The 15,209-nt window shown below is 31.8% G+C and overlaps 1 protein-coding gene across 5 annotated transcripts in view; it reads left to right on the top strand.

Moving 5' to 3' along the window:
• Positions 1-768: 768 nt before the first annotated feature.
• Positions 769-15,209, top strand: part of LOC106473777 (N-alpha-acetyltransferase 30-like) — a 29,983-nt gene continuing 15,542 nt past the window's right edge. Inside the window, exons 1-3 of one of the 5 annotated variants that reach the window (XM_013934458.2) lie at positions 769-826; positions 5,017-5,807; positions 12,241-12,364. In XM_013934458.2, coding sequence (XP_013789912.1) covers positions 5,046-5,807; positions 12,241-12,364 — 886 coding nt within the window. In that variant the 5' untranslated portion in view covers positions 769-826; positions 5,017-5,045. Of the gene's footprint in view, positions 996-1,029; positions 1,094-5,012; positions 5,808-12,240; positions 12,365-15,209 lie in introns of those variants that run through there. The other 4 variants (XM_013934455.2, XM_013934456.2, XM_013934457.2 and 1 more) reach the window with 4 other exon arrangements.

Here is a 15,209-nt window from a genome sequence, read left to right as displayed (position 1 = left end):
CTTTATATGGCTAATTTAATATCTGTTAACTCATTTTCTCTTGGGAAAATTAAAAGGTGACTTTAATAAAGTTTACAAGATTTTCCCGGGAAATCGATAAGATAAAGGCTTCTGATTTATTTTTTTGCTGTGTTCCGAAGACGACAGGACGATGGAGAAGACACAAATTAAAAATTTGGAAAAGACGGGCTAGGCTCCATTTAAGAAAGATGTAAGGTGGTTGACTTGTGAAATGAGTTGTCGTCAGCAGTAATAGAAACTGGCATTTTTCAGGAGTTTAATAATGAAAACCATGATTTGCTATATAAAAATGGGTGGATTTAATTTTTTTACCTTTTCTGAAGGTTTGGTGTGCAAGGACAGCCATGAAGAACTAAATATTCTCTTATTGTCCGTATATTATATCATACATAAATAAGTGAAACTTTGTTATGAATTTGTGCTATGTATTGTTTTTATATTTTAGGGCTCTAATACCTTCTTTTGTGTAAATTGTAATACTATATATTTTGTGTATTTATTACACGTCATCCGTTTTTAACTCTGAATATATATATATTTTTTAATTGGTGAAGAACCTTAAATATGCGAAACCGCTAATGTTTACATCTAAGTATAAATCTCAGCTGGGGATTTTGTGTACTTCGCATATTAACGTTTTTGTTTTCAATTTATTCTAAGGTAAGAGTTTTCTTCACTGATCTCTGTATAGAATTTGTGGTTTTCTTGCTTTCGGTAAACCAAAGCAGAAATAAAGTAGGTGTCACTGAAGTCGAAAAAAATTTTTGTAGAAGTGGAATAAGTAACGAATGTGTTACGATTTGAGGTTGTTATTATCATTCATTTTTATATTCTGTTTTTAATGCAAAAGTTATAGGTGATAGCAATTTACATTATGTATAAATATTTATTACGATTATAATACCTATATCACACTAAACGGATTCGTATTTCAAATGATCAACCATTTGATTCCAATTTGCTACTTGGACAGGGTACGAAACGAATTTCAGCTACCTTTAGCGCGTAGGCCTATAAAAGTATAATTTATTAATTATAGTATAGGCTATTCCACGGTAGTGGTACTGATAACGTGAGTGAAGTAAAATTGAATTTTTGATCAGGCTTTGCTTATGTGCTCTAACATTAATTCCCTGGTATTCTTTGATAGATTGTTTAGGCAGAGTATTTATGATGAGTAAATTGAAATGGACAGCAAGTGCCTGTTGTAAAAAAATACAAGTTTAGAGGACGACGTTTCGAAAGTTCTCTACACATGTATTTTTACAACAGGCAGTTGACGTTCATTCCAGTTTACTCATCAATAATTCCCTGCTTTGTCAATCAAGTTGAACATATTTATTCGAAGTATAATATTGAGAATAAGAACATTCACTACAAGTTACAACTTGTTTTTGTTAATTTACTTAATAATTTTATTTAACACAGACAATTTAAATATGCATTATAACAATAAAAGTACTAGAATATGTTTCACTACTTATGTAACTTGAAAAAAAAATTGTGGTAATTTATTATGATGTGGATTGGCTATTTCAGTAGTTATACCCTGAACCTTTGAACATGTCACAACGTAATAAGACTAACAAATCTCTTGAATTTACCTTTGAACAATTTCTGTGATTATATGTCAAAAAAGCATATTAGTATGCCTTTTCACTGTAACAAATTACATTAATAATTGTGCCATTTGTTTAGAATTGTAATTTTGAATATGCTACTTATTTAATTTTTCCATTACCATTTATTTAGTAATGTAAAGCTCTTGATGGTATGTAAGGTTACTTCTAACTTATGTAATTTTTTATTACTTTCTTATTGTAAAATATGAGATCGAACTGCATTTTACATAGAGCATCAGTGAAAAACATTTAGTTCAGTGATGTATGTTATATCAAAATGATTTTTGGAGCCTCACCTTATCACCATCTCTGTTTATGCTCTATTTGATGAACATGCATATTGATAATAGCTCTGGAGAATATTTTCCAATGGAAAAAGGTTCTGTCATAAAATTGTCATGTCCAGAACTTGCCATCCCTCCATTCTTGCCTTCCATAATCCATCTCATTTTAGTGGCCTGATTACATAAAAATTGATAGGCACTGCATCCAGTGGCTTAACTGGTATGTTTTGTATGGAATAGCACAAATACCAGTTTCATTCTCCAGCTGCTTGATATATGTGAGAGTTAAGTATATATATATATATATAGTGAAAGCAATTGGTGTACATGTGACTTGTGTCACTTTTCCAGATGGAGATTCTTTTTGATTATGATACATACTGTTACCTGGGGCACATGGACCACTTTTGCTACTGATCTTTGTGTTTATAGATCTTCATCTGTTATAAGACTCTGCACTTTGCTTACCAAAACTAGGGTATGACTTGTTACAGGTCTCTCTGAATGTCTCTGTTGCTTAAACTTGATTCATATTCCTTTGTTTTCCAATGACATTAAACACACATGGGATTTCCTCATATTGGAAATTCTGAACATTTCTTAGTGTAAGAATATTTTGTGTTAGAAAGGGCACTTGTGTACCCTTCTCAAAGTGATCAGTTCTTGATGTCATCACATTACCTAAGAAACATCAAACTGTGTAAAAATGTACTACCTTTCATCAGGATTTTACAGTGGCCATGGTTCATTTTAATGTAATATACTCAACTTTCTGTAGGTTGCACATGACATTTGTTGTCTGGTTACTGCTACACATTGCTAGTTTAACTTATGATGTGTATTTATGAATTGTTTAAGTTCTGGACTTGACAGTACTGTCCATAATTTGGTTGGTATCATTAAGTTGCTTTTAAACTCTTAAGGATCATTGTGATAACTTTCTTATATTTCAGTTAATAGCTTGTTTTTAATATGTTTGTATTTTGTACAGTAATATATGAGTGTTCTTTAAACTTCTGTATAGAAAACTTAGGCAAAAAGTTATAAAATTAAATTACCATACAATATTTTTTGACACAGTTAAGGATTTCAACATAAGTTTAGTCAAGAGACAAAGAAGTTACCCTTATATGTTTTTGATGTTTAAAACATAACATCCATCATCAGAGGTGAAAAATTCAAATTGCAGTTCAAGAGCAATTCTAGACATCTACCAATTTTTATATGTTAAAAGATGGAAAAAAATACATGATCTAACTTACCAATTCACAATACATAAAACTGCCCTGTAAACAAATGGGATTAAGGAATTCTAATTATTATTAAACACAAAGTTCCAAGATTTTGTAATGGAACTTGCAGAACCAAAGTCTAAATTTAGATTTTCTTTTGAATACTTGCATTTTTTCATTAATTCATGAAAATTATGTTTTAAATACAAGAACAGTTAAACAGCAATTCAGTTTTGTGGCATATCATTATCTGTATTTACATGATGCTCAGATAGTGTGGACTCATAAGCTATTTTATTTTCAACATTTCTTTGGTGTTCTTTAATTATTACCTTTATATTTTTAGTATTCTGACAAATATAGATTTTAGCATGTGAACACCAAATCTTATAAAAATTAGAGCTGGGTGATTATGGAACTTGCTAATAAATGAATCTTATGGCTCATTAATGAATTATTCTCACAAGGTGACTAAAAATATATCTAAAAAAATCAATTATTCTTTCATGAGATTGCTAAAAAAATTATCTTATAATGCTAAAAATTGAGTTTTGAAACCCATGATGGGTAAACCACAAACAGCCCATTGTGTAGCTTTGTATTACACAACAAACAAACATAATGACAATATTTTGGATAGTTGGAGTAATCAAAAACAGTAATAGTTGGAAATACTACTTTAGATTAGTTGATTGTTTTTGTGACATCAATGATTTAATTGTAATTTTCATTACTGGATAGTTAGAATTATTGGAAACACAATTTTGATTATTTTCATGACATTAATTGTAATTTTGATTAATTATTTATTTTACATGGCACTAGTGAATGTAATCAATGCTCACAGGCAGTCATTTTTAATCTCCCTGCTGTAGTAGATTCCATATTTATCAAAAACAACAAGTGGGTCTTTAAGTGATAGTAAAACACCTTTAATATTTTAGTATTTATTTACCACCTTTAAAAAACAAGCTGTTTGAAACTGTTATTTACCAGTAATTAGAATTTTTTTGTCATGTTTTTATATAGGGCTTACATATTTATGTACTTCAGACTGATAATTTATATTGTTTTTTTCTCTCTCATTTTAATTTTATTCAATTATTCAACACTAGCTGGAGTATCCATTCACTGGATGAACATTATGTAAGTTCATGATTAATGAAATGTTAACTTAGGACATGAAAAGTTGCTTCCCTTATATTTAATTGTAAAAATGCAAAGATGCCCATAAAAACTACAAAACACAAAATGTGAAACAACAAATTTGCATGTATCTCCACATGGACCTAACAAACCTTCTTGCTAAATTTGGTGAAGATCCATCAACAGTGGGCAAAGTAGTGCTAAAAAATGCAAAAACTCCCAAAAAAACTGAAAATTGATATGTATTTTGCCATGGACCCAATGAATCTCTATAGCAAATTTGGTGAAGATCCATCCACAGGATGTGAGGTAGTGGTAAAAAATGCAAAACTGAAAGTTTGTATCTACCTACATATAGACCTAATGGACCTCCATACTAATTTTGGTGAAGATCTATCCACACCCTGCGAAGTAGTTACATGGACATACAACAGACTATTATATTTATATAGATACTGTATAATAAAAAATCACTAGCAATGTAGAATAGTTCTTGATTTGTAATTTGAATTTTTCACCTTTGATGATGGATGTTCATGTTTTGCTATCCAAAACATGCAAAATTTTCTTGACATATAAACTATATTTAAATCCAAAAAAAAACATGGCATGGATATTTAATTTTTTAGGAGTGTTACGTGTGTGTATTGTATATAGATTGACCTGTTTAATTGTTTGACTAAATTAGCATACTTGATGTTTTGAAGGTAGATACAGATGTGTGTGCTGGAACAACTGAAATGGATCCAACCTTACAGGTCAAGACCACAAGTATAGCTGATTCTAACATGAGTAATGATAGTAATCACATAACCAATGTTTCCTGTCAAATGAAAGAAAAACTCCATCTGCAATCACAAGATCTGTCAGATAGTATACAGAGTAAAAATGAAGCAACTTCTAAAACTTCCCCTATTAATGGTTGTATTTCAGATGGTCTCTCGTGTCCCAAGTCATTGGACTCGGCATCCATCAACGGTCTAGCGAAACATGCTCTTGAGAAGCTAAGACAGTGTGATTGTGTGTCTTGGGAAAACTGTGATCGCAGTAATATTTTCTGTTACAAGACTGACAAATTACACGAGAATCAAATTTTTCCAAATGAGAATTCACAAAACACTTTTGTAGAGGAGTGTGCACAAAAGTGTCAAAGTACTTTTAACCAAAATTTTGTGTGTGGGGTACATAGTAAGCCAGTCTTTGGACTAAGTTGCCAAACAAAGGGTGAAATAGATACTGCTGTAAGTACTTGTGGTAATGAAATTATAGGTAAAGAGCAAGAAGTAAAAAATAAAACTGTTGTAAATTTTTCATTAAAAGGCAAACTACAAGAGAGCTTAGTGACAAAAGGATGTGAATGTACTTCAATAACTTACTTTGGATATGAGTCTGAAGAACAGATGCCAGAAATAATCCAGCTCATACAGAAGGACCTATCAGAACCTTATTCAGTTTATACTTATCGATACTTCATTCACAATTGGCCAAAGCTTTGTTTTTTGGTAAGGTAAAAAAGTTTCTTTACCAAGTTTTTTGTGTATGTATATAAGAAAACTGGAGTATCAGACTCTTCTATTATTTTTCTCCTCTATTACTTTATTCTACAAATTTCATGACTTCAAAGGTCACTCTTCAGGATATAAATTTTCTAAGAATGTATAACAAAAACATACAAAAACCACTTTTCCACTATACATAAATAATCTAGATTAAATACATATATTTTCCAAATGTACAAACATATAATACAGTCCATGTATAAATTAACTACACTAAAAATGTTCAAAAATAAATAAAATCAGTCAGTGCATTTTCCTTTTTAAATTAAAATCTTATTCCAATTATACTTTCTCATGTTATTATAGAAGAGCAACTTCTTTATCCTAAAATTTCTTACTCTAACATACTTTTTGTCTTTTGTGTAATTCTTAGTAACTGTTTTCATGGTTTCATAATTCCTACTGACTTTACACAATCAGTTACTTCTGCCCTCTTACTACTATCTATCTAAAGTGGTGCCAAAACAAATTATAAAATATTTTTCGAAAATAATCTTTGATGTTTTATATTACACGTCCAAAAAGAGAAAACATGAGAGTTTGTTTCTTTTAGAATTTTAAATTTTCTCAAGATACATTCATTAAAATGTTTGCTGGCATATAGTGGGCTCTTTTTGGGACATCTAACATTGAATTTATGTAAATTTATCAATTTTACATTATCTGTTTCACCAGTATAGACTTCACTACAATTTATATTATCTAAAAGATACACTCTTGGAATTGCAGTTAAATGAGTTGTTAATAAAAAGAAAATTTCTTTATTGTTTAGGTAGTTTTCATATAACCTAAATTACATAAAACACAGTTTGTTCTGTCACAACTGAAAATACCTTCTTTTGATGTATTTAATAATCTATACAAATGTTTAGGTTGTCTTGATAAAATAATTTATTATTTTTGAATATATCTGTCAGTTTTTTTTATGTACTATTTATTATTGTTATAATTTCTTTATTTGCCTAACAAAATGTTAAAAAAAAGAAAAGAAAAATAAGGCTTAAACTGCCTGTATTATTTAGATACCATTATAGTTTAGAATTATAGAGTAGCTATTTTAGTTTGTTATATTTAGCTTAGTAGGATTAATGACTTGTTTTTCTTACTGCTGACACAGTTAAGCCTAAAGTTATGACATTAGGCTTAACCTGTTGTTTTGAGGCTGTAATACTAAGTTATAACAATATATCACAATTATTAAATATTAGATTAAAATAAAGAATTATCACAGGCATTCACTGAGAAAAAAGGATAATTTATTTATCTTAAGAGTTGAAATTACTGTTTATTATTTGAAAGCTTCAGAGAATTTAATACATTAGTAATTTTTGAAATTAGTAACTTGTTATATGTAAAGTTCTAGACACAGGGTATGTATCATAGCTGCATTACTGTTGAGTACTGGTATCAATATCAGGTAATAGAAGATTTTAGTGTTAATCTATAAACTGTGGAGTAGTTTAATGTAAATTAAACATACAGTTATTGGTTGCATAGATTAGAAATAAGAGATTAAAGACTAGTTAGGAAACTTTAATATGACCATAGGTAATTAAAATATAAGTGGGGTTGGAACTTATAGGGTGTTATCAGTGTTTGAGAATTGTTGGCATAATTACGATTTTCAAGAGGTTCAGAAAGATATGATACTCTACACTTGAAGAGTTCGTTTACATGAGGATAAGTTAGAAAATGTTTTGAGGAAGATTGTTCTGTTAGAGGGAGAAATAATAGATTAGGAACATAAATAAAGGAAACAAGACATGGGTTACAATAAAGGATGATTTTGGGGAGATGAGAATGAGTGTGTTGTGTTTACAAGAGGCTATAGAGACATGTTCAGTTAGTATCCAGGTATTAGTCTAATAGATTTGAGCCTTTGGTTGCTTGAAGTGAGGAATTAGATGATCAAGAGGTTTACATAATAGGAGACTCATTAAATATATATAGTTATTTGTAGTGGAAAGCATAGAATAACTAGGACCAGTTGATAAAAGTACAGGATAGTATAGAGTGTGTTGACAGTTTGCTGGTTTTTAGGAGTATTCTCTTTTTGTAGTGCATGTAGAAACAAATGTTGGAAGTCATATATCAGAAGAGTAGTTTTAAAATATAAAGAACTTCTTCTGAGGCATAGGGAGAAATATATATATATATGTGGCCCTTTTGGGAGTAGTGCCTCTTAGGCAAGATGTGATAATGAATTACTAAGCATGATCCAAGGCTTAAATGAAAGATTGTCAGAGTGACAGATGGGCTGGACCTCTGTGATGGTTTTCAGGGTAAGGGTGAATTATATGTTAAAGATGGGCTCCACTTAAAAGGGTTAAGTAGTAGGATGTTTGAGGAAGTTCTATAGTTGTTTACTAAAGATAGTATAAGCTAAACTTTCATAGTGGTGAGAGACCTTGAAAAATTGTAAATAGATAAACTGATAAGATAGGGCAATGAGGAGTTTAGAAAAAGACTTAGAATTGTAAGCTGAATAACAGTTTTTAAAGATCAATCTGTAAGATTAAATATGTACTGTGGGCTCAAGCCTAAACTTAGTTGATATAATTTTAATGTCAGGAGTGTTAGAAAGAAAATGGATGAGTTTAGAGCTCTAGTTGAAATGTAAGATTATGATATGGGAATTATTAAAATTAAGTTAGATTTGGAGAACAGTGATGTTAAGAATTATTTTGAAATTCCAGGATATTTTTTATTTAATAGTGATAGACATTTTAAAAGAGGATGTGGGGTGGCTGGTTATATAAGGGATGAACTGCAGCCTGTTGGGATGGAAGATATGTAATAAAAATGGTAGTTAAGAGGCTGATTGTTTATGGGTTACAAATTACAGTTCGGGATTTCAAAGGTAGAAAGGTTTAAATTGACAATTGTTGTTGGCCACTTGATCCGACAAATAAGTTTAATGTGAAATTGTTTATTATTAATAAGAATACTGGTACAATTATTTGGGAGACATTATTTCTGAACACACCGACTTGTATTGTAAAGATTCAAATATTGAGGAAAAGAGCTTTCTTGAAGTGATTAAGGATGGTTTTATATACTAAATGGTCAGAAGGGAAGCCATTTTAATTTTTTTTTATTGTTAATGAAGATACAGTTTTAAAAGATGAGAGAGGGAAACATTTTGGAAATTGCAATCATTGCATGATTAGGATTGATGTTTCCTAATTTTCAGAAAGCCAATTTTGAATCTAGGATACTGAGTTGAATGTTGCTTTGTAACAGATTTGGTAAATTTTTAAAAGTGCTTTTAATTTAAGATGGACATGTTCCCAAAAAAGAGGGGGGGGGGGAGTTATTAGGGAAAATCAAACTGAATTGGCTTGCTAAAAACATAATGGAGAAAATCATGGTAAATGTGATAAGTTTAAGATCTATAAGTTAACAGATAGGATGAAAGATTTACAGAACTGTAGGAAAAGTAGGGATTTGGTGAAAAAAAGGAGCTTATAAGAAAAATCTGGCTAATAATTCTCAGTAAGGGTTTTTCAAGTACAGTTATATGTTAAAAGTCAGTAAAATATTAAAATGAGGGTTGGACTCATGAAAGATGCTAGTGACAAGGTTGTTACTTTTTTTTCTTTGAGACTATAAGACACTTTTTTTTCAAGAGAGAACAATTTCAGTTTTTAACCTGTCCTCGTATGACAATCTTTCCATCCTATGTATCACTTCATTTAATAGAGAGGACCTAAAATGCTTATTGAAATTTTATAATATCGTACCAGTCTGTTTTCTTCATATCTCAAGATTAAAAATTTCTACCAGTCACTTCAGTTTTGCTTAACTTAAACTTGTGGATATTTAAGGATAATTGGATAACACTTGTTCATACTAATTGCCTTTCTCTGCTTCATTTCCAGCTGAACAGTGGATGATGTCATATTGAATGCATGCTTTTCTTTCTAATTATTTGATTGGTCAGAAATGAGATTCTTGTTTATGTAAAATACTTCTTGCATCGTATATTTGAAACTACTTAAAAAATGGAAAAATTAGTAATATTAATAACAACTCTGGCTTCATCTATAATGGAACAGTTAAATCCTTCTTGTTCCTTAGTGACAATGCAAAAAACATTCACCCATTTATGCATACAATGCTGACCTAATTTTAATTCCTCAGATTGGACCATATAGCCAAGCATAATGGTAAACAAATGATAAGCTTGGCCAGATTAATTTTTATTCCTATCAAGGGTAAAATTTGGTCCCCCCCCCCTCTTTTCCCCTGTCTTGGTTATTTGTAATCATTTCGAGGATGTTGAGATATTACACTATTATAGAATGACTTGGATAAGTTGATAAGTTAGACAAATATTTGCTAAATGATCTTTAATTATAGTAATTGCAAGAGAATGCATTTGGGTTATCATAAATTGGATCAAGTATTTAATATAAATGGGAATTAACTAATAGTGATCCTTAAGTAAAGGATTTTGACATAAGGGTGGATAAGTCACTCAAGCAATCTAAGCTTAAATATTTTTTTGGATAGTCATCATGGTTGCATTAGGTAAAAACCTTGCCTTAATAATCTTTTGACATTCTTTGAAGAGGTTAATGCTTATGTAGATGAGGGTGTGGTGTGGATTTTTAGAAGGCATTTAATAAGGTGCCACATAAATGCTTGTTAAAAGGATTTCTGTGAAGGTATTGGGGATAGGTTGGCTCATTGGATAGAAAACTGGTTGGATGGAAGAAACCAAAGGTTTGTTATAAATGGAGTTCAATCAAACTGGATTAATGTCACAAGTGGGCTTATTGTTAGGACCTTTGCTGTTTTTAACTTACATCAATGATATAGATGAAGGAATGGTCAATAGATTATTTCAGTTTGCTGGTGACGTTAGAGTTTTGGGTGTTGCCAGCTGTGAGGACAAAGCTGCTACCTTACAAAAGTATTTGGATTATTTAGTGAATTGGCCAATAAGTGGCAGATGGGTTTTAATTATGATAAATGCAAGGTAGTGCATGTAGGATATCACAGTTTGAATTATGGGTATAATTTTGATGGGGATAACTTTAACAGTGTTATGGAAGAAAAGGAACTTGGAGTTCTGGTTGATCGATCTCTTAAGCCATTCAAGCAGTATGCTGTTTGCTAGTGGCAGGAAAAAGAGAAATATTGAATACAAGTCTAAAGAGGTTATAATGTCACTGTAAAAATCATTGGTTAGGTTACATTTGGAGTATTGAGTTCAATCTTGAGATCCTTACCACAGAAAGACATTGAATTGTTGGAAAGAGTTCAGAGGAGGGCTACTACTACTAGGATGATACCTGGGATGAAAATATTGTCATGAGGACAGGTTAAGATCTCTTAAATTGTTTTATCTTTAAAAGAAAAGAGTTAAAGAGGATCTGATCGAGGTGTTTAAGATTGTTAAGGGAATTGAAACTGTTGACGTATCATCTTTTTTCATACTTAATGGTGAGAATAGACAAGGGGACACAAATATAAATTTTTTAGGGAATCAGTCATCTTCAGCTAAGACAGCTTTATTTTTCTAACAGGGTGGTTGGTATCTGGAATGAGTTTCCTTCTGATGTGATAAGGCTTGATAAATATTGGAATATTATAGCTGAGGTGTTTTTTTTTTTTAGACTGGGTCAAACTACATAGAACATAAAATAATTTTATAAGATTATATATTCTTATGTAAACTTAACTAAGATGTACTCTAATTGTCTTACAGCTCAAGCAATAAACTTCCAACATAATTCAGAATCATCCTCACTATAATTTTTAAACTTTTAATTAACAAATGCATAAAGAGCCCTAGCTAAAGAATCTGTATGTAGCAGTTATACCACAGCTTTACATGGCTAATGAAATGGAATGAAGCTTGCCGTACATGAACTACAGTATTCCCACTTTCATTTACAGAGAAAAAAATCTTAAATTAGGAGACTGTGCCTTGTATGCTGGAGAAGAAGGTATCGGACATCTTGAAAAAATATAGTTTTAAGCTGCTCTTTCAAGAAGTTCAATAAAAATTTCTGTTTGTTTCCTTACATTGATATCAATTTTGTAAGCACTTTTAAGGTTCTGTTTCAGCCAAAAAATAATAATTTCATACAAAAAATGCACACACTTTTGCACACACACACATCCACTGAGCTCGCAAATCATGAGGATAGAATAAATAAATATTTGCCAATATGGCTGGTACCAATATATTGGTACATTCCTAATACCTGTATGAGATATCTTCACAGACATCTTACTTTATCTTCTCTCTACCACAAGCAGTTCATGGGATTTATTTGACTGTGTGTGCAAATTGTATACTGAGGTGTCTGTATTCTATCATTGTATTTACTATTTTCAGAGTAGTATTTTGTTTCTTTCCTAGGCCATGGATGGGAAGAAATGTGTAGGGGCCATTGTTTGCAAGCTGGATGTTCACAAAAAACTGATTAGAAGAGGCTATATTGCCATGTTAGCAGTGGATGAAAACTATAGAAAACGAAGAATAGGTATAGTTGAAAATGTGTTTTTAACCTTATCATACATAAACACATGATTTAGTATTGTATTGGTATGTTAAATATACTACAGGTGGCAGTATAAATATTTTATACATACATCTTTGTATGTGTGTATTTGTATACAATATTCACAAAAGAATAAATGATAGTGAAATTTTGGTATGTTTTTCAAAGTTTGAAGTAAAAAATACACATTAAATATTAAATATTGATGAAAATTGTTTATTACAACTATCACAGGTAAAGAGAACCAAGCAAGATGAAAATTCATTTAAAAGTAATAAAAAAGCAGAACTAATGAAAAATGCCAATATTTTGCTGTACAAATATGAAAGAGAAAACTTGTTAAGATGAACAAAATGAGTCTTTAGTAGCTGGTAGGTCCCCTCTATTGTTTATGACTTCTCTGCACCTGTTCCCCATACTGTTTATGACATTTCAGATGACTTGCTGGAGCAGCACAGTCCACTCCTGGGTGAGAGCAGCTCTGAATTCCTGGACAGTTGTAGGAGTAAGTTGTCTGTTTCAAACTGCTCTCGCTAGCAAGTTCCACATATGCTCAATCAGATCTATGTCTGGTGACTTAGCGGGCCAGTCCATACCTCTCTTCCTTCATCCTGAAAACAATTCTAAGTGATCCTGGCAGTGTGAGGACGGGTGTTATCCTGCTGATACACGAATTCATCCCCAACAGCACCAACAAAAGGGTGAACAATGATTATCAGGGTCTCATCCATGTAATGTCTTGCAGTCAGAGATCCTCCATCCCCCACGTAGAAGTCTGTACACCCCTACATGCAGATGTCACCCCAGACCACGATTGAACCATCCCCATAGGCATCATGGTAGACAATATTACCGACTAATTATCATAATCCTTTACATCTCCAGACCACTACATGTCGATCACTTGAAGATACACAGAACCTACTTTCATCTGTGAACAGTAGAGGGGTCCATTGTTAAAGAGTCCAGGTGACATGTTACTAGGATAATCCCAGCCAGTCTGTTTGGTGCCTTGGGATTGGTACAGGGGCTCTGACTGGTATCCTGTACCTGAGGCCCCTGGCACTGCTGATGTGGTTTCTATGGGCTAAATTTCTCAGATATCACTTGTCTACTGCACCTATAGCTCTTTTGTGACCCTGGCCTGGCCTGGCCTCCTAGTGTATTTCCCTGTGGCCTGGTATCTGCATCACAATCTACAAACCACAGATTGTGACACTCCCATGACCTGTGCCATCTCGGTCTGTGTGCAGCCCTCCTGAGGCTGTGTGATGGCTCTGCAAACTTCAGTTTCAGTTAATTGGTTTCTAACAGCTTGCACACTCTCTGCAAAACTCATCACCAGCATCTTTTGTAATCAATCAAAACTAGCCTTTTGCTTTGCAGAATTTGGGTCATTTCTCATAGAGGTCTAGTGTATAAAGAATCATTGGTGCATAAACTTGCTAACCCTAGGTAGGATTAATGTAATCCTCTACAAAAAGCTTACTAAATTTGAAAAAGTTTATAACCTAAAAGTATACAAATCTAAACAAACCTCATTATCTTTCAATTTTTGTGAGTAATGTGTATGTATGGGAAGTTAGTGATACTTAATAAGAATGACTTATATAAACTAAGTCAGTGTCATGTCACCACAGATGAGAGCTTTGGTGCCAGAGTAACTTGATTAGTTTGTTTATATTTGGTTTCTAACCATTCAATAATGCAGTGGTGACACAGGTAGACTTATGACTAGAGTATATGTCACAGCACTTTCTGGGAAAGATTTGCCCTTAGAGGAATAACAAAGACAGGTATTTGAAGTATATTAGCATTAACAAGGGAAGATCAGGAAATCCACGTGAGGTTCAAGGTTCAAATCTGGTATCTACTGCCCAGCAATCATGCTGGCCAAAAGAACATGAGTATTTATCATAGCAAACAAAAGCTGTTTATTCATAATCAACCATGTATACAGATCATTTTGATAGCAATTGCTGTGGGTTTGTTGAATTGTAAACAACCTTCTTGTAACATTGTATGCATTCCCAACGATGCTGTGCACTGATTAGACAGCAGATAGAACTGCAAGCAATGCTTTACTTCATCAAACCCCATCATATTTCAGATCTCAAAGTATTAATAATTTATCACACGTTGAGTGTCCTGAGTAAATTTCTTTCTATATTGTTGTTTTCCATGCATGTTATGTCCTAATATTTCCAATGGCTAGAAAAGAAATAAAATCAATTCTGAGTTGTTCTCGTATGGTATTATGAAGCTGTTAGTAATGATGTAGTCACCGATAGGAAAGCATTACATCCGTGAATTGGGGACTAAACAATAACATAATATAATTAATGGATGCTGTTGTTTACTGTAAAAAATAAACAATCTAAACATGAGATATTAACAGTGCTTCCACCGTAGGTCAGTATTTATGCATCTTGAATAAAATATATTTTTTTTCCGAGGACAATTATTTGATAAAATATTTTGGTTAAAATATTTTTTTAAAGATAATTGAATATTTTCTACTTGGTAAATTGCTAATGTTGAAACGACCACATGATTGCCATTTTTTTGTTATCAACCTATGCTGTAATTGCTCTCATGTAACTCAAATGAATTGATACTCAAATAATAGAAAAACGTTTTAGTATCAGTGATAACGGTAATAATATCTTTATCTAAAACATATCACTGTTCCAATTAGAATTAATTAAATAACTGTTTGCCAATTTATTTATGTACATTGTTTGGATGTGATAAACATAAAATATTATTTAACTCTTTTCAACCCTGGCTCGGTCCCTAGGACCAACCTCGTAACCATTTTGTGCTT

The sequence above is a fragment of the Limulus polyphemus genome, unplaced genomic scaffold, assembly GCF_000517525.1.
Source record: "Limulus polyphemus unplaced genomic scaffold, Limulus_polyphemus-2.1.2 Scaffold6500, whole genome shotgun sequence".
Lineage (NCBI taxonomy): Eukaryota > Metazoa > Arthropoda > Merostomata > Xiphosura > Limulidae > Limulus > Limulus polyphemus.
Note: the sequence above shows the minus strand (reverse complement) of the source record. Positions and strands in the feature narration are given on the sequence as shown.